Source organism: Anastrepha ludens, chromosome 5, assembly GCF_028408465.1.
Source record: "Anastrepha ludens isolate Willacy chromosome 5, idAnaLude1.1, whole genome shotgun sequence".
Lineage (NCBI taxonomy): Eukaryota > Metazoa > Arthropoda > Insecta > Diptera > Tephritidae > Anastrepha > Anastrepha ludens.
Genome location: NC_071501.1, coordinates 41,139,145 through 41,165,071, shown reverse-complemented (window position 1 = coordinate 41,165,071; position 25,927 = coordinate 41,139,145). Strand labels below are relative to the sequence as shown.

Below are 25,927 nucleotides of genomic sequence, written 5' to 3'. Positions count from 1 at the left end.
ATATACCCCAATCTATGCTGCGACTCGTGACGAATCCCGTTTATATAGTTACTTGCTTGGGTGCGTGCATGGAATTGTGGATTGTATCCGGGTTTGTGGTGTTCTTACCGAAATATTTGGAAACTCAATTTAGTTTGGGCAAAAGTCAAGCAAGTGTCTTCACCGGTTCCATTGCCGTGCCGGGTGCGTGTATTGGCATCTTTATAGGCGGCTGTATATTGAAACGGTTCCAGCTGAAACCCAAAGGTGCTGTGCAGTTTGTTATAATTTCGAATGCCATCTGCCTCGGGCTATACGCAATGTTATTTTTTCTTGGCTGCGATAACCTCAAAATGGCTGGCACTACAATACCGTATTATCGTAGCGCTAAACACGGTATCATCGAACCATTCCAAGTAAATCTTACGGCTGCCTGTAATTTCGGCTGTGAATGTCTCACCAGTGATGTGGAACCGGTGTGTGGTAACAATGGTTTGACATACTTCAGTCCTTGTCATGCGGGCTGTACAGCCTTTTCATCCACGTCGAACTACACCAATTGTGCTTGTTAGTATTGTTGCTGTTTTTTATCTCGAATTTAATTTACTGAATTTAATATATTTCCTTCTGTCAATTTCCATAGGTGTTCACTCGAATATATCGAGCAGCATTTATATGGGTGCTGGCGGCAGTCAAGCTCAAGCATTAAATGCCAATGAAGATTTTGCCGAAGTAACCGTTGTTCCTGTTGCAACTGCCGGTCCATGTGCCACACCATGCCGTACCATATATCCATTCCTCATATTGCTTTTCTTCATGACCTTCATTGTGGCCTCTACACAAATGCCATTGCTGATGATTGTTTTGCGTTCAGTGTCGGAAGAAGAGCGTTCCTTTGCCCTGGGTATGCAATTCGTTATCTTCCGTTTATTCGGCTATATACCGGCGCCCATACTCTTTGGGAATCTCATCGATTCGACATGTTTACTTTGGAAATCCACGTGTGGTGAAAAGGGTGGCCGTTGTTTGATCTATGACATTGAGAAATTCAGATACAAGTAAGTACGAATATGTTAAGGGAGTCTGGGTGGGCAAGCTATCAAGAACTCCAGTAAAAGCTATAAGGCAATGTTGTAATCACACAGCCTGGCAACCCCAGTTGCAGGCGATAACAATTCCCAAACTTACACACATTTATCCCTCAATCAAAGCGACGTAACCTAAACTGTCTCAAACAGATCTCAATAGACTCACTCCATCCAGAAGTGAAAAGACTTCTCAACGTGCGACAGGATCTAGCCAGTAGAGCCGCTGAGTTCAAAATCCCTAGCATAATCTAGCGGTACGTTTCGGATGTATTGGTCATTTAAGTTTATTTATGTTTACGCGTCAATTAAGAAACTTATAAATTTTGGTTTCTGTTCGTCGGCAGCGAGCCTTACTTCTCAATCGGATTCTGAGCTCAAGACAGCAAGAGAGATACCTCATCTTATTTACTTCTGGATTCGTTCTGATCGATAATTGAATTAGTTGAGAAATTTCGATTGGTACTAAATAGCTCGGAGAAGTTTCCACCATAGATCGAGCTTGTGGTACTGCTGTTAGTCAGTTTCTAGTTTGTGGTAGATTTAAGAAGGCAGGATCACCCTTCTTTTGAATTGTATTCATCTTACCCACTCTCCACATTGTAATAGCTCAGTCTTCACTTCGTCAGATACCGCGGCTTTGTTGCTCTTTAGCCGCACTATTGCTGTACGTATTTCGTCAGAATCCGGTACCGCGACGTCGGTTCTGTTGTTAACGATTGTGCGATCGATGCCTCCATCTTCTCATCTCCTTCATCCAAGCATGCTCTGGGCCACGGGTGATAGATTTCACAGGGTTGACCAATAACTATGGGGGAAAACAAAATTGTGAAGAAACCACGTCACGGGGTGTTCGCCAGCCAATTCTGCACGACGATTTCGCACATATTCACACACTCGTCCAATAAGTTGTTGTTCAGACGGCAACCAAGTGACAGTGTGTTAACTTTTTCGTATATCACTAACACTTTTTTATTTTTTTCGTAAAGAAACCGATTCTTACCCCGGCTACGTCAGCCAATCAGCTGATTCTGTCAAATTCGCTGAGAGCGGGCTAACGGTCTAATATTGGCTAGATCTCTAAAAGCTTTTCTCCATGGCTCTGAGCATCAGTCACAAGGCTACCATTTTTATTCTTATAGGAAATCGTCACGGCCTTAAAATCTTTTTTAAGCCGCTGAAATTTAATTTTTGGGTATTTCCCATGTTAACCAATAACAAAATTCAGTTGCATATATTAACGTAACGTAACGTAATACGTAACGTATAAATGCTTCTTCTACTAAATTTTATAATTCCTAATGAATCGTATACCCCTTGGTTCGTCCGTCCTCTAGCTCGACTAAAAAATATGTAACATGAAGAAAACTCAACCACCTTTTTTTTGTGGGGACAAACTAGCAATTACAGCCCTCAGACACAATTAAGTCCGTTGTACTGCTCTCAGGTTCCTTTTTTAATTTTCTTTAAATCTACCCGACCTCCGAAGAAATCTGAGTAGATTTTGTGGTGCTAAGGAGCCAAGGTGTTCGCTTCTTAATACATCAGAGCCAAAGACTTCAAACCTGGTTTGAGCGAAGGCCGGGCAGACGCACAGAAAGTGGTGCGCCGTTTCATCCTCCTCTCCACATTCTGGGCAGATTGCACTATCTGAGATGCTTACCTTTTCCATGTGCTTCGCCCTTCTGTTTAAGGACAGAAGAATCTGCGACAATCGGCCGGACATGATTACTCTTCTGACAACGAACAATCCCCACTCGGGAATATTTATAAACTTTGTACAGAATTTCCAAAGCAACAATCTGAAACTTAAGTCAAGTTTTGAAAACGCAAAGAATCAAGGTAAATCGGCTCATTTGTTTTTTTTTCTTTCGTTGTGTCCATGTGGCTGTCAGCTCAGAATGAAACAAGGCAAATTCAGTCTTTGCTTTCTACGTTGCCAATACTTTGCTTTGACAATCAAACGTACAAAATATTGTTGTTCGTCTAGTGCCACCACCTTTAACGAATGCACATTGGCACAGGGTCAAATATTTTTTAATCATTTGAAATTGGTGTGGATTGTTGTTAGGGGAATATTTTAATTAAGAACTCAATAATTTTCATGTCAAATAACTAATTGCATTACGAAGCCTCGCGTATGAGTCGGAGCAGACAAGACGGAGCTTCCAAAATTGGATCTCAATTCCGAACCACTGGTTTTAAAGCGGAATTACTGGAGTGACGGCGTAGTGGCAACGCCTTTTCGGGCTTCGAGTATGAGGTAGTGGTTGTATTTTCTCTTTTCTCTTGAACCTTTGCCAAGAACGCGCTTTGGTATCAGAATTGGCGGTGGATTATAGTCCTTCACATTAAACGCTCAATAGAATCTTATATGCAATGTTGGCTCAGATCAATTTTCTTGGGATTTGGGTAGACTGAAATTAAATTCGAATTGGCAGATATGTATTCGCCACACCGTATTCTGCGTGGGTCAGTTCCCTCAAGAATTTAAGAATTTATTGGACACGAATAAAGAGGTTGCCGCCTTCATTCTACATATTTGTATTGAAGCTTTTTATCAAAATTTTCGGGCGTTCCCTGCTGACTAGCATTTCATGCGTGAGCCTAGGAATCAACAGTACGCCCGTTAGTATGACCGGTTGTGAGACTCATAACTGAGGCCTTTTTCGAATCGGAGAACAGCTCCTATTCTCCAGACTTGTCTCCCTCGGATCGCTGGAACTACTATTTGTTCGTCAATTTTAAGAAGTGGCTGGGCGAAAACGATTTTATTTGAAACGAGGAGGTAATTGCGGAAACCAATGGCTATTTTTCAGATTTAGACAAATCCTATTATTCGGACCAGATCAACAAACTAGAACAGCGTTCAGCGAAATTTATAAGCCTAAAAGGAGACTATGTCGAAAAATAAAAAAAAGTTTACCTTAAACAACTAAGTTTTTATTTTTGCGGAGCAGTAAAGATAAAAGAGTATTAAATAAAAAATAGCGAAAGGCAGGTTCAGTGGAAACTGATTGCCTCTCTGCATACTTTGAAGACCTTTTCATGTCCTTACCTTATTTAGAAACCCGGATTGGTAAGACTTATCGGTAAGACTCAGAATTTATCCGACTTATAGTTGTATTTTCAGTCAGTCTTACGACTTATCGGTATGACTCAGAATTTATCAGGCTTAGAGTTGTATTTTCAGTCACCTAACCTTTTTTAGATCGCTGTATCCTTTTATAACCGTTAAGTTATTAATGGGTATCGCGTTGCCTATTTATGCTGCTGTATTTTTCCTGTTATTATCTATTTTTATTTATTCCAATTCTAGATATGTGGGCCTATGCGCTACTGTAAAAATCGTGGCGCTTGCAATATTTATCGCCGATTGGTGGTTAGTGCGGCGAAGAAAGCAGTTGGAGAAGTTAAAGCCCATCAATGCAAACGATCCTATAATCGGGTCCATTATCAGTTTGGATAAATGTTCGTAGCTCACCGAAATTTGTGAATTTTCATATTATAACTTTTATTATTGTTTTTCACTGCAGTGTTCGAGGAAAAATTAACGACGAATGAAACGAATCCGATATACGGCAGTAATGGCGAAATCATACTCACATCAGACGTGGTGAGGCACTCGAGAAATGACTCGCGCACCATACAACTAGAATATGGGTATGTATTGAATGGACTAATAGTTTTAAAACCTTAAAAATCATAGAAAATAACTATTTATTTACTAATCTTATTTTCATTATTTTCTTCCATATTTTCCTGCAGCTATGACAAATGCAATAATGCAATCAATTCCTCTGGTTTATTAACGCCACAAACTAAATCCAAGAAACATTTCCGCAGTGCTTCATGTGATGTCAAAATGATACGTAGCTTCTCCAAGGACCAAAACATCGCCCCTGGCTCTGGTACAACGGACGGTGGCTTGCATGAGCCTATAAAGATCAAGAGCTTAAAACGGTTTCAGACACATTCCCGCAACAATTCCAGTGATTTGAATAGTGATTTCCGTCACAAACTCACGCATTCGCGCACAAACTCACGCGACGATGCCGGCGCTGGTGCCCTCAATATACGTTACATACAAAATCAGCTCAAACCGCAAGAGGATGAGGAGGACGATGACGAGCTGACGACCGGTTGTGGTCATTTCGTGAAGAAACATGCACGCAATCATTCCTATGATCAAATTTATATGCCCAATAATATACGTTTTGATGCTGATTTCTTCCGGAATCATCACAATAACAAAAACAAGAATGTGAACGTGTTAAAGAATGTGAATAGAGAGGAAACTCGTGTAAAGAATTCGAATGAGATGGAAGCGGCAGCAGCTGCAGCAGCAGGAACAGCAACGGCAACAACAGTCGGATCACGCGGCCACTCACGCAATAATTCAAAGGATTTAAATATACGCACAACTACAGCAACGAGCAATAATATAAATCCAATAGCGCCATCTTCGTGCACCGCCACTCTGGGTGGTAGTGGTGGTGGTGTAGTCGGAGCAGCTCACAATGTGGCTGAAGCGGCATTGAATATCCTACGCCATCGGCGCACTAATTCCAAAGACTTAAATTACACACTCTGCACGAGCAATGAACGCAACGATTTGGGTGGCGGTAGCACTGCTTGCAGCAGTAATGCATCGACGCCAGCGCATGGCAGTGGCGGCAGTGCGGCATCCGCCTTGCATTTGAAACACGCACATGCGCGCAAAGTCTCTCACCACAAAATTCAAATCGACGATGAACGCAACGAGCTCATTAGGTCAACAGGCGACGACGACGATGACACGTCCGGCGCACATAATGAGCGCAATCAAGCCTCGAGTGCGTCGTCACCGGCTGCTAGCAGCAAAGATGTGGAAGCTTTGCGTTAAACAATGGTAAACTATCTTAGGAAACTTATTTAGAATTATTTAAAACATATTCGCAAGCACACATACATACCTACATACATGCATTTGTATGTATTTCACAATTTTAGTTGGTAAAATAAAGATCACAGTCGAAAAGGAGCCAAATATGTAACTAACAATGCAAAGAAACAAAGCAAACAGAAACAATTCAGTACCAGCTATGCTAGAATCTGTCCGCGAAATTTTGATACATTTTTAGGCATTCCAAAAACTAAAAAAAATTTGTTCTTCCTTAGTTAAAGCTCTTAAGTGGAAATATCAAAATCGAAAGTGTACTTAAGTGGTTTTATTCTTTGCTTATATTAAAAGCTTCGTCTGGTTTTAGTTCTTCAATGTGACAAGGCATTGCGAAACGAGTTTTATAGCATATTTCTAAAATTTTGATTTACTCTAATGCTTAGAAAAATAAATTCGTGCGCAGCAATTTTTTTTTGTACACAAATACATAGATAGTAATACAGAATAAACGTTTTCGTAGATTATTTGATACCCGCGTACATACATAAGTATCAGACAGAAATATATATATATATATATACATATATATACCCTAAATGTGTAAGAATTTTAATGTTAATATTTTAAAAATATAAATTTTGTTCTATTCATTTGTGATAACAAATCGAAAGATTCTAATTCAAATTGTTTATATGTACACGTAGCCAAGTTCATGGTAGAGCGAGTTTCTTAAAATTTATTAGTCTATATGCGCCGGTTAACACAGCGTAGAAATTTTAAATTAGAAAATAGAGAATTCGAATTATCGAATTTGTTTCATGTGCTTTCCATACAATGAATCATTTAGGATCATTTTCCCCACTAGCCATTGACTTTACAGGCCACTTTGTAGTGGCGGTAGATACATTTTCGTTCTTTCAGGCGCTTATTAAATTCTTGGGCCGATATGTTGTAAGGCAAGTTGATATTCGAGTAAAAAATTTCGTAGCTATTTTCAAAGTGTTTGAGCTCAAATAATATTATATTTTCAAATAATTTTAAAGGTTGCCCTAGTTTCGTAATGGACAAATTTTTGTTTGACGGTTTGCTGTGAAAATGAAAAAAATTAAAGGGCACTTTAAAGTGAAGAGCCACTAATTGCCTCGGCTAGTAAATCACATTCTATTGTCAAGCTGAGACAACCGCACTCAGATTTTCAAACTTTACACGATATGAGCGAAGCAGTAGTGGGGTAGCTCATAAGATGGCTCATGGAATAAATACATTTTTTGAATTTACACATAACGAAGAAAGATTTTTTATCCCGCTCTTTGTCAGCATTTTTCGGATCATTTAAATTAATAAATAAATAATTGGCGCATTCATTTCTGTTAGGGGTTTGACCGAGCTCCTCCTTCTATTTGTGGCCTGCATCTTGATGCTGTTCCATAAATGGAGGGACCTACAGTTTTAAGACGACGCACTCGAACCAGATATTTTTTATGAGGAGCTTTTTCATGGCGGAAATACGTACACTCGGAGGTTTGCCATTGCTTACCGAGGGGCGATGGCTATTAGAAAAAAATGTTTGTATTATTTGGTGTTAATGCACGAAGAATCGAATACACACTCCCGAATAGTAGTAACGCACCAACCCATTTGGCTGCGGCGGCCGATTATTTACCTCATATCGGGTGTTTTTTTTTTTTAGCTGTATGAGAACTATTGATATCGATAACTGCGGTTTGCCAGCTGAGAATGGTAAGCTGTGTTGACATTTGTGTTCAGTAAAGGTTGGCAAGCCATCATTAATCACTGTACGCCAGGATAACGTTTCTAAATTGTGGAAATTTTCTTTGCAAAAAAAAAAAAAAACAAAACAAAATTGATCGCGAAGATCAGAGAGCAATTCATTCATCTCAAGTGCGGTTTACACGCCGGCAGCATCATCGGTCCTTATATTTTTCGAAATGAGAAAGGAGCTGCCGTTACGGTGCATGACGAACGCTATTGAGCAATGCTAGTTTTCAAAAATGAATCAGCTAAAAATCCAAGACAATTGATTGAAACACGACGGCGAAACTTGCCATACAGCGCGCTTAAGAATCGATTTATGGCAATATTCAAGCCACCATTGACGTTATACGACCTGATTTATTGGAAAAAGTTATTAAAAATGATGCACGCAGCCGCGGCGGACACATGCCGGGTATCATATTGAAAAAATAAATATGATGAAATTATATACCAGATTATAATAAAAAGAAATTCATTCCATAAATATTTCTGTTTTATATTATCATTTTAAGTTCTCAATCTCTTAAAAAAGCACCCGATATATCTTAGCGACTGTGGCGAACTCAAAATCAAGGATCACACATTTTAGATTTATTAAAACGTTTATTCATTTTATTGCTTTTATTTTCATTTCAAGTCCAACTCACCATTGGGAAATTAAAATTCATTTAATTCACTGAATTAAAGTTAACTTCTGGTTAACTGCCTACAGAAAAAGCGGGCCTAAGGCTGAGATGTAGCTCTCAAGAAAATGCAAAAGCAAAAATAGTCATTTATTCTTGTGTGTATGAGAAAAGGTATGGAAGAAAGTTTGGCTAACGATTTGGGGTTCTAAGAAAAAGAACTCACTCAAACTATTTATTTCTCCCTAATCTACGCACAGGTAACACAATGAACCTTAGACGCCTAAATGAGATCTTTTTACAGACCAGCCAGTACTACATATGTATCTACCTAAATCTAAGCACAGGCTATGTGCACAGCGTGTCAATTGCAATGCAAATAATTGTTGGTGCTCCAGATCACTTGCCAACTCGTGTAGAAAGTTCTTCTGTACCGGTCTTGATAGTTCTATTGGATTGGACAATAGTAATCTTAAGTATCTGGATCGATTCTATAATGCCCCATCAACTCGCAGCTGCGTGGTGACCAGTTAAAATTACTATGAAAATAAGTGCGCAAAAGGTCGACTGCTTGTCGGGCTGTGTGGTGTGTTGTGCGATCCTGCTGAACCAAAAGTCGTCTTATATCTTTATTTCTCAGCACACTGACGCTCGAAATCTTGAGGTTTTTTAAATCGATAGCGAGGTGCTGTTGTATCAAAGATGTTTTTCTAATATCGGTTGCTGCTAGATAGGGAATAGCAAATCTACGATTAAAGTTTCGACACTATAAATTATCTGCCTTTCAGAAATAACATGAAAGCGTAGGTCTCTCCTTTTGGCAGGAAATCAAAATAGGCAGGTAAGATAGGTTGATTGCAAATTCAGGATTGGCCATAGTGCACTAAATAATTAATGCAATAAACGGATAATTAAAGCACTGTTAGGTAGTTAGGTAGTCAAACCACTAAAAAATTAAAAAAATTAGTAGTAGTGCGAAATGCCCAACCCTAAACAAATTGAAGTAGAAGCTGAACCTTTCAAAACCCCTAAAAAATAAAAGAGCAAATATAATTCTTCCACATATACATTTCGCAGCCGGCGTAACCGAATGGGTTGATGTATGACTAACATTCGGTGGTGCTCAGGCTCGAAATCTCAGGCTTGAACCACCAAATAATAGAAAAAGGCTTTTCTAACAGCGGTCACCAAACATCTGAGTGTATATCTGCCTTGAAAAAGCTTCTCATAAGAACCATCTGAGCTTCAGTAGCTGTAAGTCAGAAACTTGTGGAAAATATCAAGCCGCACGCCACAAATAGTAGGGACAGCTCGGAAACAACTAAGAAATGGTGTAAGCGCCAATTATATATGTATAACTTATATTTATATTAGGGTTGATAAATTTGTATGGAACAATTTTACTTGACACCGTTCCTAGGAGATTTGGATACTACATACATTTCGAAGAAATCAAGTCAATTACAGTATAGCTCCAAGTCAACTTCGCGCCTCCCATTTTTAAAAGAAGTTTTTTCTTCAAAAAATACGCAAAATTAAGAGGGAGTTGGGCAATGAAGATAGAAAGTAGAAAAATACACCTCCTGTTGAAAGTCAAAAGGTGCTAAAACGAAAATAATTGTAAATAAGTTGTTAATTGTAAACAAATAAACAAATCTTGACAAAAACTATACTGTTGAAATATCATAAAATTTCATTGGTTTTTGGCTTTTGTGCTTTCGTAATACTTTTTCACTATTAATTATTAAAATCACTAAATTAATAATCACTATTTCACGCTACTTTCCCTTTGTGGCTGCTAAAACAAAGAAAAACACGCAGTTACACATTGCATCAGTGGCGCCAGCAAGAGGAAGCGGGCGACCGCGGTAATAGCGTAGACACACGAAATTTAGCGAAGTCCTCAACCATCTGTGCGATCCTTCTGCCAGAAAAATGTGAAACACAGATGGCGCTCCAAGGAGGCGTTGTTCCTAAGCAAAAACAGGTGAGCATTCCCACTACTTAGGACTGATAGCGGCAGGCTAATCACCTACCCTGTCAGAAATCACAATAAATATACTAATTAAAGATATGTAGCTTCCTATAAAATGTGGGTGCTCGTAATTAATTTTACAGCTATGCGCATTGTTTTCTTAGAATGTTATGTAGAATTCGAATATGCTAGGAACGATATTGAAAAAAAAATTGGCCCGCTCTAATGTATGCATATATAAATGTATACATACATCTTTAAATTAAAAATAGCAGGAAAACACTTAAATGGACAAAAATGCTTTACAACAACTCGCTTATTTCAGACAAAAACTTGCAACCTCGTTTCGAAAATAAGTAAAATAATCTTCTATTATCAATATTTTTTATATTTTATAGCATTTATCAACAGTTATATCCAAATTGTGAAAATATAGATTTAGATGTGATACAGGAACATAGTTTGATACAAACGTGCGTATTAATGTGTACAGAGGCAGTTGGAAACACATTCGATTTGATTGATTTAATTTCTAATTATTATTTACATAACGAAAAATATTCATTTTCACCACTTCTCAGTATTAGTTGTTTGGATTAGAGAATTTATGAGGAGGTGGGAGTGATTGAAGTGGTGAACGATTAACATATGTATGTATTTGCACATATACGAGTATATGTATATTATTAGTTAGCAAGGCATAATAATAAATGTATGCACTACAAGTGAACATACATACACACATATATACATAGAAATGTAAAGTTTCAATTTGCTGAATAAAATGAATTTAAAGAATTAAAGAATATTATGAAAAACTTATAAGAAAACTAATTGTATGAAATTTTAAATAAATATTTGTACATTTACACACTTATGATCATTTGTACACATACATATACATACATACATATATGAATTAAGAGAAGTAAAAGATGTTATGATTTGTCAATAGATTAAGTTCTTATACATAAAGAAACATACAATACAAATTAGTGGAAGCCGTAGTTGAGGGACAACTGCAGATTGGAATACAAAATTAAATGATAAAAGATGGTAAGTAAAGTAAAGAAAAATTAAGTAAAAATAGATAAAATGAACTAAAACAAAAATGAAGTTGAATTCAATAAAATAAAATTAAAATAATGTGATACAAAAAAACACAACACAAAATAAAACAAAGTAAAAAAATAAATTAAAATTAAAATAAATTTAAATTACATTAAATTTAGTAAAAATAAAACAAAATTAAATTAAATTAAATAACAAAATATAATAATATATATAAAATAAAATAAACCTAACTTAACAAAACATAGCATTAAATAAAATACATAAACCATATGTGCCCATAATTATGAAAGTGGTCTAAGTCATATATTTCTTGCTTCGAGATATTTATTGAATTGCATTTGAACGAGTTAAAAAATATTTTTATATTATGAGACAATTTAATTTATAATTTTCTTAGTCTTGACTAATGAAAATTTATTATTAATGACTATTTAGTGTTATTATTAAGTGCAATAAAGAAGTATGAGTTTTATTTCAAACAGTAACTTTAATGAAATAATTCACGAACATTTATTACTTTTTTTTAAAAGTAATTCATTTTATTATTTTTTTTAGCTTTAAAAATTCTTAAAAACTTCATGATAAACTGGGGGCATGTATGGTAGTAAACACATGATATCTTTATATTTTTCTTCTGTTACTGGCTTCTAATGGAAGTAGTTTAATATCTTCGTATATTTTTGGCCTTCCTCCTTAAGGTGAAAGCTCCAAAACATGGAATTTGGAATCATCTAAGGAAGTTTTTTAGAAAATTTTACAAGGTTCATTTTTCAAAAAACGCATCCATTGAATTTTCAGCTAAGAGACAGATTCACCCACTGTATTTTTTACTCTTTTTGTTATTAAATCTTCTATTGACTTTGTCAAATTAAAATCCGGCTGAAACATTTGTTTTACCTAAAATGGCTTTGTCTATACTTTTCTATCAATTCATAATAATGCTCATGGTTGTATAAGTAATTTGATTTTTTATTTTCATTTCTATCAAAATCACGGCCATTCGTTAGATAGGAATATTCCGATACTAAAAATTTGTGGTCTACCGTTTCAATGTTATTATTATTTCATCCATGTTAATGCTACTTTAATGTAACGATTTTGGCCTGAACAGCATCACTGTAAGCTATTGCGTGTTTCTGAGTAGTTATAATATCCTGCAGATGCGCTAAAACGCATGATGTTCCTTCCTGTGCACCTCTTGATGCTGTAGTTTCATCCCATACATACATCTTGACATTGTCATTGTGCAAATTATGGAAGCCCAACCTATAAACGTACATATTTCGCTTATAATAGGCTAACGAAACAGAACGTTTAGGGCACGGAAGTGCTTTTTGTAAATCAAACGAGAATCCATAGTAATCGCTAGAGTTTTCTTTGGTTTTGTTCTGGTCCTCTGCAAGACAGTTCCTAGCTCTTTCTGCATTTTGTAAATGTACATCATGACTTTCTCTAAGAAAGGTCACACGCTATTTTCATCTTATGTTTGTATGTAATTTCTTAAAATTTTTGACTTAGACCACTTTCATAATTAACACTAAATGAATTCCGTATAACGTTAAAATTACATCCAGTATCCTAAAGTTCATTTTTGACGATACCGTGAAAATTACATTAAATGCATATAGTTTAAGATAATGTTGATGTGAGAAAAAGTAATAAACTAATTTTTTTTGAAATTTTGACTTAGACCACTTTCATAATTATGGGCACATGTGAAAGTGAAAGAAATTCAATCAAGCAAAAGGAAAAAGAAAATAAAATAAAATGAAGTTCAATAACGTAATATTAAGGGAGGCAGCTGCCTCCAGACAACGAGGTTTTCAATAATTTTTTGCGAAAAACTGAGGGTATTTATTACCTTAAAATAAATTACATACTATGGAATATTCGTGCTTAAATGAATATACAAAAGTTTTTTTTTTCAAAAAAAAAAATAAAAAACGTGGCCCCTTTAACTTGCGCCGTGGAATGAACAGCCTCTTGTAATCAACTGAAATTAAACAGACAAAAATCTTTCATTAAAATAAGTTATTCCGCTTTGCACTTACCTATTTTGAACAAAAGAAAAAAAAACACAATGAAAATTTTAAGTGAAAAAAATACACTTTTTTAATCAAAAAATTGATCAAAACAATATTATATTAGAGAATATCCCTGTAAAATTTTAAGTTGATATCTTGAGTACCTTTTGAGTTACATTCGACAGCGTGGAGAAATACGTATTTCGAGAAAAGTTTTCGTTTTTACTCATCTTTCGTTCGATGCTCATCACTTCACTGACTTTATAGGGACTTTTCAGACTTTCTAATAAGCTTAAAACATTGAAAAGTTATTCTTTAGATTGAATTAGAAAGCAAAACCAAAAATGGAGGGGCAGCATTTAAGCTATAACAGAAAAACAAACAACAACATAACGTAAAATAAAATAAAATGAAATAAAATAAAATAAAATAAAATAAAAAAAGTAAAGTAAAATAAAATAAAATAAAATAAAATAAAATAAAATAAAATAAAATAAAATAAAATAAAAAAAAGTAAAATATAAATAAAATTAGTGTTGGATAGAATCAACACTCAAAGTGATAAACACTTGATTCTCAAAGAAATCGCCAGTACCCGAATTATGAAAGCATCAATATTGAGGACTAAAAAGTACCCAAAAGTGCTCAGTACTAGACATTACATTGAAAATTGTACTCAGTACAAATTCACAACACTCGATTCTAACTGCCGAATAAACAATCTACTGATGCTCAGCGCTGCCTTATGGTCTTCGTACACGGCTCGTATCGCCATCGGCATGATGTCTTTTTAATGCAGCTACAATGACGATACGCTTACATATCCGTATACAATGCGACTATCTATCATCAAAGCACGAGTTGTCAATATGTTGAGCGATGAACTGGAACTTATTTTATTATAGGCCTCTTCTATTCGCCATTTCCCCACTCACTATCTCTATGCTCGATTAACTGACGAAAAATTTGCATGCAAAAGCATCAACAAAGTTAGGCCGCACTGCCTTACCAGCACATGTAATTTAAAGCAGCTCTCTTCCAGCGTTGTGGGCATACTTATGTTTATTTGTACCAGTTGCTTCACTTGCTAACTCTTGGCGAAAAGAAGAGCCCTTATATTATCTTCTCCATCGGAGGAGAAATAAAAGAAAAAGGAGGCCTTGAGTGCATCCTTTCATTAGTAATAATTTAAATTTATTGCCACGAGGGAGTTATAAGAGGATGATTACAAATTTCAAACATTTTACAGAATGTCTAAAGGAGCTTGTAGAAATTGTGAAGCCGACTATTGAAAAACAAAATATTAACATGCGCGAATGCATTAGCCCGAAGGCAACGATTATGATTACGCTGAGGCAAATACCATTCTTTTTACGATTTGCTGTGATGCATAGAGTACAAGAAGGTGTGGACTTTCAACCCCACAGCAGTGTCTTCACGTAACAAAAGTTATGCTTCACCCATTTAAATCCTCTATAGAACACTGGGAATACTTTTTTTAAAAACACAAGTGTGTGACAATGAGGCGTATCTCTAGCGTACATTTTCTTGCATACGCTACGATCACCTTACGAGGCTTGCACTGTAAGTCCCAGTACTCAATAGAAATCAGTACTACGTGAGTACATATTAAAGCGAGATGGGCATGTCTACTCTGCTATTCGATTTTGAAGCCAGTAACGCCCAATTGACTACTTATTGAGTGGCATTCTTTGGCATGGTTGAAAATCTTGAAACAACAATTTAAAAAAAACTAAGTATTTCCAAATTGGAAATAAAATACTTGATGCTTTTAAATAAAATAAAACGAAATGAAATAAATTAAATTAAACTAAACTGAATTGAATCAAATACAATAAATAAATAAAATATAATAATAATTAAATTAAGTAAACAAAAAAAAAAAAAATTTAATTAAAATGAAACAAAATGAGATAAAATAAATTTGAATTAAATTAAATTAAACTAAACCGACCTGAATAAAATAAAATAAATAAATTAAGAAAAAAGCATACCTTAACTAAAAAGACTATAGTTAAATTAAAATAAAGAGCAGGATGAAATAAAATAATGAAAAACAAATTTAAATTATTATAAATTAAACTAAACTGAACTGAATCAAATAAAATAAATAAAAGTAAGAAACTTACGTTAAATTAAGTACAAGAAAAACAAAATCAACTGAACTAAAATAAAATAAAACAAAATGAAATAAAACAAATAAAAATAAAATAAATTAAATTAAACTAAATTCAACTGAATCAAATAAACTAAATAAGAGTACAACAAAAATTCTATTAAACTAAGTTAAAGAAACGAGAAAAATTTAATTAAATTAAAATGAAGTAAAATTAAATAGATTTAATTTAAACTAAATTAACTAAATCAACTAAACTAAATAAAAGTAAAAAATTAAATGAATGAAATGAAGTTTAAAAAATTTAACTAAATAAATTCAAATAAAATAAAATATATTAAAATAAAATAGAGTGGAATGAAATAATACAATAAAAAAAAATAAAAAATAACCCAACTGGAATTTGATTTCTACCGAATGTAAAATTTACTGACTTGTCGATAGTACGTAGTAATTTCTCGTACGTAATTTCTCTTCACATCCCCAGTCAATGGTTATGTATGTTGTGACGTCTACGACCCTTATTCCTTTTTATTTTAAAGAAATGTAGGCAGTACAGTTATAAAAATGGGCGAGTGTATTGGGTGATGCTCTGGCAAGAGGGGGCGCATTGGTGTGTGACTATCAATCGCTTAACTCCGAGTTCGACTGAAAATATGAAATCATCAATTGACTTCAGGGATTGATAATCGGCCAGCAATAACAAACCTCCTAGCGGATACTCCTTCTTTTCGCCTAGCGTTAGCAAGTGGCGATAGCTACTGATATAAATAAGCATATCTTGGCAGCGCTGGAACAGAGCTCCCTTAAATTACGATAACTTTGCTGTTGCTTTCACACGCAAATTTCCTGTCAAGTGAGTTCAGCAGAGAGATAGCGAACGGAGAAGTGACGAATAGAAGAGGCCTAGTGTTTTATACAATCATACAGAAGCACACTGGAAATTGGAGGTCAGGCAAAGCCAAACATCTTACGGGGGATAAATGCGCCGAAAATATATAAAGTACATAAGCACTTCAAGACACCACAATGGATGCTACCAGAAGCATCACTTTAGAAAACTAACGACTTTTTGATTTGTTAAGAATTTAGTTAGTGCTCTGGGCTTTACTGACATGAAGTGAAGATTTTTTGGATAGCTGACATCAATACGATTGATTTGTTAAAGAGCCTTGACGGTTAGTTTTTCCAACTATTATGACAGGTCTAATGCAACTGTGGAGATGTAGGCTGGAATAAATTCGTTTTATTTCGAGATTTTAACAAAAATATATGTATGTTCACTAAAATTTATAAAAATATATGTAGTTACAGAAATCAATTAAAATTCAACCAGAACTTGGAATGCAAGCAAACTTTGTCAATGAAAATTTGTGCTGTGAAATATGGATCTGCGAGTAAATTACATTTAACAGATTTAATTTTATGAATTGAACATATAATATTATATTATATATACATACATACATATAAACAAATGGTAGAATGTAATGGTCCACACACTGTTTTGTGGCAAGTGGAATAATATAGAAAGTGGTGGAAAAACATTTAGTAAGCAAATCGTGTTATATGTACAGAAGTGTTGTTTTTATTACATGGCATTGCATCTAAGGAATTTTAAATTGAAGTACATACATACATACATACAAATTAAAAAGTTTTAGTCTATTAGAAGAAGGTACAAAAACACACAAGTCAATGGTTAAACCCCGCAATATTTTCTGTGAAAAAGAATATTATTCGTTGAAGGCAAAATATAAAACGAAAAAAGCGAGACGAAATTGAAACCATAGCCAGCAATGGTAGTTATGCAATTGGGAAAATTGTTAAGAAAAAAGTATAACTGAAGTAGACTCACTAGCGAATTATATAGAGTATCATATCAAGTAATGAAGTATATACACAATTTTATCGATATACATACATACATATACATACATATGTAGGTATATAAGTGTGAAAATATATGTAGTAAAAAATTAATAACATTTCGGTTGATGCTTAATGAGACTTAAAATTTTAAATATTTGGCACATTATCTCTAAAAACGCTAGGTATATACATTTTTTTTGTGACTTTACTTTTAGAGTGATTTTTTATTTATTCCTCCTCTACTTCTGAAAAAATAGAAAAAAAAAATTATTTAACTTTTCAAGTGATCCTGTTTTGGTAGGTCTGGCCGAGTACATCATGAAACTGCATTCAAAGGCATTCAACAGTTTTTTACACCTGCAACCACATAAAAAACCTTTTCAGGTTACTAGTTACTTTTTAGCGCAATTATGTTGTAAACAATGTAAAGTTTTTCTGTGCTTTTTGGCATCGAATACGAATACACGGGCCGCTTTTCTTCAACTGCATTGTTTAATTTCGTTAGTTATTCAATGTAGACATCAGAATTGATCATTCGGTTGGGTGGTAAGAGTTCAAAGTAGACAATTCCTTTGTAACCCCACCAAACTGATAACAAAACCTTCTTTTGATGAATATCAGCTTCTGATGTTGCTTAAGTTGGTTCACCTGGCCTGCTCCACGATCTTTTCCGCTTGATATTGTTGTAAACAACCAATTTTTCATCGCCAGTTATCAGTTGTTTTAAAAATGGATCATTTTCATTACGTTTCTTTAGCAAATCGCAGCTGTTAATGCGTTGCGTTAAATGCGTTTCTTTCAATTCGTGAGGAACCCACGGATTGAGTTTTTGAACATAGCCAAGTTGTTTTAAGTGATTTTCATGCATGTATGTGACAAATGAAGCTACTCTGCAATCTCCCCTGTTGTACTGTGACGATCCAATCGATTATTGCTTTGAGTAGGGCGTCATCAACTAGACGACCAGAGCGTTTTTCATCTTTGAGTGAAAAATCACCAGAAAGAAATTTAGCAAACAAATTTTGACACTGCCGTTATTTTAAGGCTTCGTCACCATAAACAGCACATAACTTTTTATGAGTTGCGATGCGGTTTTCCCTTTGTGGAAATAAAAAAGCAAAATATGACGAAAATGTTTTTTTTTGATTTTCCATTTTTCAACGAACGCCAAACGAAAGCTACGCAACCGATCAAAAAACTTTTTTTACTGATTGACAGCTGAATTGCCAACTATCAAATAACAAAATGTGTTTCACATTTGTACAACGTCTGCAAACCTAAAAATTCTACTGAAGCCATCTATAAGTGAAATTCGCAATTACTTAGTTGCCAACCCAATAGAACCTTTTGCAAAATGTGTCCCAAAGCAAGATGTAACCAACAGGTGAAGTAAGTAAGCAGTCTTCCTTTTCTAGAAGGCGGTGCAAAAATCATCCATTTTTGTTTTTGAATAACTGTTTTACTAGATTAAAAAAATGATTTTGAATAATGGAAATCCTTATCTTAACCTTTACGCACTCCATTGCTTGTCTGTTCTTATACTCAGCTGTGTAGTTTCATTTGTACAAATTACAAATCTTCCGATTAATTAACCCATTAATGCTCACACATAAAACGGGTTAAGATAGGTGACTGAAATTTTCACCAAGTATTTGTGTTGATGTTAAACGGTTCATTTCCATTTTTCAAAAAAATATCTCAAAAGACGTGGGCGTGGCAAAGCGTATGATATATCATACATAAGCGTATTCGGAGAGCTACTTCTATGAAAATAAAACTTCAATATATACATACATAGGTTTTGAATTCAAATCAACATTTTATTTATAAAGTGACATATTATGCATCTATACATTTTTAAATTTCTTAGTTATTTGATAAGTCAGTTACATGATATTTATAAAAACAGTTATCTGGGTGCAATCCGAAACTTCCTTTCATGCATATAAGTTTCGTACACTTGCCACAAAATTTGCATCGGCGTTGAATTCTTGAGTTATTTACGTAGTGCTTGACTCCATCGTATCTAGTCTCGTTTTCTCGTGCTGAAACTGGACGAAGTTCTACTGGTTTTGAAAGAATGCTTACCAAAATAAGGCTCCATCGATTCGTCTACAGAAAATGAAGTTCCAAATGGTTTTCCAAGCTCTTTAAATTTTGTATTTAAATGATCCAGAATAGGCTGTGCTTTGAATGCTTTATTATTGACTACAATTTGTGTATTATTATTGAAATGAAGGTACCGATGTATTTTTTTGAATTTATTCCGGGCCATTGAACCTTCCACTAAATGGTTGTACACTTTCTCTCCCTCAGTACATCCGAATAGCTGGTATCTAAAAATGCAACTAATAAATTTATCAGGTAATCAAGTGAAATTATGGTTGAGAATAGTCACTTTGTTGTACCCACCCCATATGTGTACAATTCCTCAAGATTTAGGGTCAACGCTTCATCTCCTTTGCTTACAGCGTATTTTATAGTACGTGCCTGTATATATTTCATAAAGTCGTCATCAAAAATTAGTTTAAAAGTTTTAATGGACTTAAATCGTTATTCAAAATATCTGCTATAATATCCGGAGTGTGAACGCGTATTTTGTGTTTGTGCCTTCTCTTGTTTTTAGTTCTATTTTGGACCACTTTCGACGAATTGTGGGTTTTTTCTTTTTCCTTTGAGTGAAAGTCACTGACCGCGAGGTTTTTGAATTGATCACATCATTAAAACAACTGTACATCATCCACTTCTGAATTGGCAATTTTTATCGCGCATGGCCTTTTTAGAACCCCACGGTCCAAGTCGCCCAGTATACCTTCATCGTTTTCATCTGCATCATCGCAATCGGATAACTCTTGTTCTTCAGGTGGAAATAAAGTCACGTCGATGGAATTGGCATTTCTGATGTCGTCTATAATATCTGCATTATCGTTCTCATTCAGATCTTCGAGCCATCCAATTATCTCCTCAGTTGTTGCTTGTCTATAAAAAGGTATTGTATATGAATGCCCGTAAAGCCAAACTGGGGTAGCGTTTACGTATGATAAAACATACGCAATGATTTACAAAAAGCTAAAACACATTTCGGGGCGAATTTTTCACTGCATTTTATATGTATTCGATGCTTCGTGGTTTCAACTTTGAGTTATTGCACGTATTTATGTATATAATACTGTTGCTTGGTTTTTTTTAAGATAAAAAACTCACCTGCATGGCATTATTCACTTTTCCGAAAAGCCTTACATGAATTGTCGTGAAAAATGTAAATAAAAGAGCTTTAAATGACAACTAAAAACTTTTTCTTTTCAAATTACTCTTTTATCTCACTAGCCCTCTAAATATAAAAAGCTTTTATATAACATTGGGTTTTTGGTGAATTTTTGAAAAATGCTCTTTTTGCGTATGATATATCATACTTTGTCATTAATGGGTTAATGGTGATTAATTTTGGCGGCCGCCGTAGCCGAATGGCTTGGTGCGTGATTACCATTCGGAATTCACAGGGAGAACGTAGGTTCGAATCTCGGTGAAACACCAAAAAAATTCGGAGAAAAAATTTTTCTAATAGCGGTCGCCCTCGGCAGCAACAATGACAAACCTCCGAGTGTATTTCTGCCATGAAAAAGCTCCTCATAAAAATATCTGCCGTTCGGAGTCGGCTTGCTGCCGAAGGGCGCCATCTACTCCATGCTCCTTTGAGAAATATCTGCTAGATAAGATTAAATCAGTTTAAAAGAAAGAGATGGTTACGACAGTTCAGTTTCTTTTTTTTTTTTTGCAAACATTAAATTTTGGGAGGTAGGGGAAACATTATGAGAAAGAGTGGCTAACTTTGCATGACAACAAGAGTTGGTCCGTTTTTGAAAAGATATTCTCCATGCCTTGGACGAAAATTTAGATGAGCTGGAAGAAGATGGGTTGAAATGTGCATTCGGATAAACACATATGGCGGCCTTAAGAAGCCTGCCGTAGCGTTTCGGGAAAAAGCTTAATCTTTTGAAAAGGGCTTTCCAAGCATTCAATGGAGAAATACATTCTGACAGCAACAACTTACGTCAGAAAATATGAATCAACAGCCAAATACGCGAACTTCCAATTGACGTAAGAAAGCTTGTTTTAATGTATGGCATTCAATTTTAAGCCACGTGTTGTGTATCTTAATAGCCTCATAACAGATGGGAGAGAAAAAGAGATAATAATAATATTTATAAACCGAACGATTGCCTTCCTTCCATCCAAGCGACACGCGGAGCGCAGTCTACACGACGAACAGAGCACTTTCGTTTTGGCGCTGGGCCAAGAAAAACAGGAGTTTATTAAGCGTCGATATCGAAATCTGTTCTGCTGAATTCTCAGAATGAAAGCTAAAATCTTGGCTTGGCAGATGCCTGTAAACGGCCATATTTTCCCTGATTTTCATTAAAATTATTTAAAATGAAGATGTCAAAATATTTTTTTCAAAATTGGTATACAGTTTATTTATACATTAAAATAATATAATTTCTTTTTATTTTAATCATTTAAAATAGCGGATGTACACTCAATTCTTCCAGGAAGGTCGCAGCGGGGCTTCTCAATCGGCGGGCATTGTAGCATCGGCGTCAGTGACCTGAATACAAAATTCTAACTACCCCTAACCCCTTAACACGAATGGCAGGTTTACAAGGTTTGCTCTTTAACTATGGTGAAAAAGAAAATTGTGAGGGGAACTTCAGCTGCCACGTCAGTTGGGATATTCGGCAGTCGAATTCTGCACAATCATTTCATATGTATTCACACAATCGTCCAATCAGTCGTTGTTCGGTGGGCAACGAATTGTCACTGGTTGCTTTTTCTCGTATATCACCACCATAATTTTTTTAGACACATCTCAAGTGAAGCCAGCCCTTCAGCTGATTCTGCCAATTCCCTCAGAGCTGAATAACAGCTTTAAAAATCGTTTCACCAAGGTTTCTTAACGTATTCGAACAGACCTACGTCCTTTACTGGTTCACTTTAAAGGATCACAACCATTATGTCGTCGTCTCTTTTCCCCAAATCAATATGAAATAATATGCGGGCAAATACGCCCAAAACATACATAGATGGTCTAATTATGTAATTTGCAGATATAAATAATAAAAGTGTGTTTTTAGTAGTTTAGTTATAGTATTTTAGTAAATAGTGAAAATAAAAACTGATTTTGAAAAATCACTTCAATACAAAATGTATGGATTGAGTAGTTTAAGGAAATAGATAAAAATATATAATGCATATAAAGGATATAGTATATACACATATGCACGTATATATATACCTTATGTGCAGCGATATACATCTGAATACATATGTGTATGAACGAGTATACATATGTATGTACATAGGGTATATATAAATTATATGGATATAAATAAAAATACATTGCCTTAAAAATACAGACACAAGTAAAAAACCAAAACAAAAAAATTACTATTTTATAGAAGAAGAAACGATATGGAAAATACGCAAATAAATATACATACATACACATAGGCTATAATAATAATTGAGCTCTGCTAAGCACATTTAGGAAAATCTGATCTAATGATCTGATACTTCATAAAATTGAGTCCAATGCAGAATGCAAAATATTACGACTAAACAAAAATGGGAACTGCAGAAGTCGTCGATATAAGAGTAGTTTTATTAAATGTGATTTTAAAGATAAAAAAAAAATATAATTATATGAGCGAAATGCATACATGCGTACATATTAAACAGCTGATGAACTGTTTGTAAACTGATGTGCACTTTTGTATTGGCGTTTATAAAACATAAACAAAAATAAAAACAGAAAGCAACCCAAACTGTTCTCTCGTCGGCAGCTAAGAGACGAGCTTTAGTTTACACTTACGAGTAAGTTTAGCCGATCGTAGATATCGCAAATGCAATGCAATAAATCTTAATAAAATGCAATAAATGAATGAAAACAAAATGTGTTTTTTTTCTTTTCGAAATAGGATGTTTCCTTAGGCCATTGGTGAGTTGTGCTCATTCAAATTTAATAAAGGGTGATCAATTTAGAGGTATTGGATTTTAAATTGAAATAAAAAACCGAAGATTAAAATTGATTGGGCTTATTAGTTTTGTGCCCAGGGTCCGGCACTCGAAGTCTAACCAACTTCAGACCACGCGCGCAGCACGAGCACGGGAATCAACTGTCTGCTAGTTGGCTAAATGACAATCTAGGTGTGGTTTACAAGCGCACGGAAGCATTTTGTCGTGAACAATCGAGAAAAAAGAAAATCAGTAATGGATTTGAGCGAAATCCCCGACGAAGTGCCAATTAAATGGCGAAAGAACTGAAAATATTTGACCGTAGCATCCGCCGCGTATTGCAAAATGTTCGTAAACTCCCAAAACGATTGGGTTTATTGAACCGACCATTCATATGAGAATTTGAGTCATCGATTGGCCACCAGGAGGCAGCACTCGCCACAGGTAATGGTTTAGACCGCTGTTACCGCACGTTAACGCTCTCCAATCGTTTTCATCGAGCCTGGCGTCAAGGTAATTGCGAGAATTTATCGCGAAAGTATTCTGGAGGTTGTTTTGAAGCAGTGGGCAGACAAACATTTCGGTGACAGACCATGGACGTTTCAACAGGATTCGACACCGTCTCACAAAGCTCGAGTGAACCAAGAATGACTAATGCAAGTAAGATTCGGGCATCTTGCGATTTATTTCTGAACTGTCTCAAGGCCATAGTCAAGACAAAAGGTGATCATATCGAGTAAAAGTAAAGTAATTCTTAATTTTGTATTATTTTCACACATTTTTTTACTTTAAATTGAATAAGAGTAATTTTCGAAACTAAATCTATGGTATTTTTAATTGGTTACACTACGAGTGCCGGACCACGTAGAACCATTCATTTCAGACGCTATCTTCGTCTTTGAAGAAATATGGGCCGACGATGCCACCAGCACGACGATTCCGCACCAAATGGTTGTTCTCAATGGATGTATGTAATGTCTGTCCTTGAATGGCTTGGGGTTGCTCTTCAGCCCAAATACGGTAATTTTGTTTATTGTCGTGACCATTAAGCCGAAAATGGACCTCTTCGTTGTATATCATGAGTTGGCCTGTAATACGGGTACATTTATTTTCGTGGATTTATTGCTAATCCCTGCATATGTAAACGTACTCAATGGCCTGACGGGTTGTGCGCGTTTAAATTTAATATGAGGTGTCTTCGATTCGCACAGCGTTAGCAGCAAGTGGAAATATTGCATTTGTTTGGAAGCACTTAATGAGTATTAGTAAGACCGCGTTCGTACAGATAAGCATATGTTGCTCGTGCTTTGTGAACACCCTTTGTGTTTTCCATCTTCTCATTGTTGTTGTTGAATATAATTGCAAGATATATGGGCACGACTAGCAACACCGAAAGTGAATTCGCAAAGTAAAAACAATAAACGGCTTCCTGTATGAACGTGGTGCAATGAAGCCCTCTTGAAATGGAGTTGGCAGCATTGAAAATCGTGAGTTATTGCAGTTTTATGAGGTATACCCCCTACCTAGCGCGAATCTTGCTCGATAGCTTTGTATGTAGTTGCTTTCACAATCAATTTTTTTTTGTCCAGCGAGCAGAGATGTTTAGGCCAAAATGGCAGGCAATAGCAAACCTCCGAAGGAATTTCTGCCATGAAAAAGCTCCTCATAAAAAATATCTGCCGGTCGGAGTCGGCTTGAAACTGTAGATCCCTCCTAATATCCGAGACGACTTTGCCATAAAACACTTGCCAAAAGCTAACAACTGAAACACCAAACCATTCATTTTTTTACCCTCATGGCATTTCAAACGGCTTGCTGGCCTTTCGATATACGAGTACCTATCTTGGTTTCAGCCCATACAGAACTAAATTTTCCATTTTCTAGAATGTAAATAATATCATGTCCTCTGCCTTGGACTCTGCTGGCCCAAACAAATCTGCTTGCTATGTGGCGAATCGACGGCGCCCATATTTTCGATACAGTGCGATACTGGAATGAATAAAGGTTGCTCGCTCTCAAAATGCAAATAATGAAAACTGCATACATTTCCTAAACCGTTTTTTTAAGGACTTCTTAAATTTTGAAGTGTGTCTGGGTAAAATATTTATCTTGATAAAAAAGTTTTGGAACCTAAAAGAAATAAATAATTGGCGCGTACACTTTTATTAGGGGTTTGGCCAAGCTCCCTCCTATTTGAGGCGTGCGTCTTGATGTTGTTCCACAAATGAAACCAAAAAGATCCGAACCAAATACATTTAAATCCTGTACTTTCTCTCAACTCCCGATTTTGCGTTTAACGATGTAGCAAATCTTCTTGCATCGATTGAACAGAGGGTGTAGATCTTAAGAAACTCCAGCGAGTATAAAAAACGAAAAGAGTTTTTCCCAAACCACCAGCCAGTAAAGCAAAATACTCAATATGGGCCAAAAATTACCCATAATCGTGCTTATCAGCTTGAAATTAGCCCAATCGATAAGCGATATTTCT

General features: G+C 35.4%; 1 protein-coding gene across 4 annotated transcripts in view; it reads left to right on the top strand.

Moving 5' to 3' along the window:
- Window positions 1-23,426, top strand: part of LOC128864424 (solute carrier organic anion transporter family member 5A1) — a 123,273-nt gene extending 99,847 nt beyond the window's left edge. For 3 of the 4 annotated variants that reach the window (XM_054104076.1, XM_054104074.1, XM_054104077.1), the window contains 5 exons: window positions 1-546; window positions 623-1,037; window positions 4,384-4,535; window positions 4,601-4,727; window positions 4,833-13,937. In XM_054104076.1, coding sequence (XP_053960051.1) covers window positions 1-546; window positions 623-1,037; window positions 4,384-4,535; window positions 4,601-4,727; window positions 4,833-5,949 — 2,357 coding nt within the window. In that variant the 3' untranslated portion in view covers window positions 5,950-13,937. Of the gene's footprint in view, window positions 547-622; window positions 1,038-4,383; window positions 4,536-4,600; window positions 4,728-4,832; window positions 13,938-21,953 lie in introns of those variants that run through there. The other variant, XM_054104075.1, reaches the window with a different exon arrangement.
- Window positions 23,427-25,927: the final 2,501 nt, after the last annotated feature.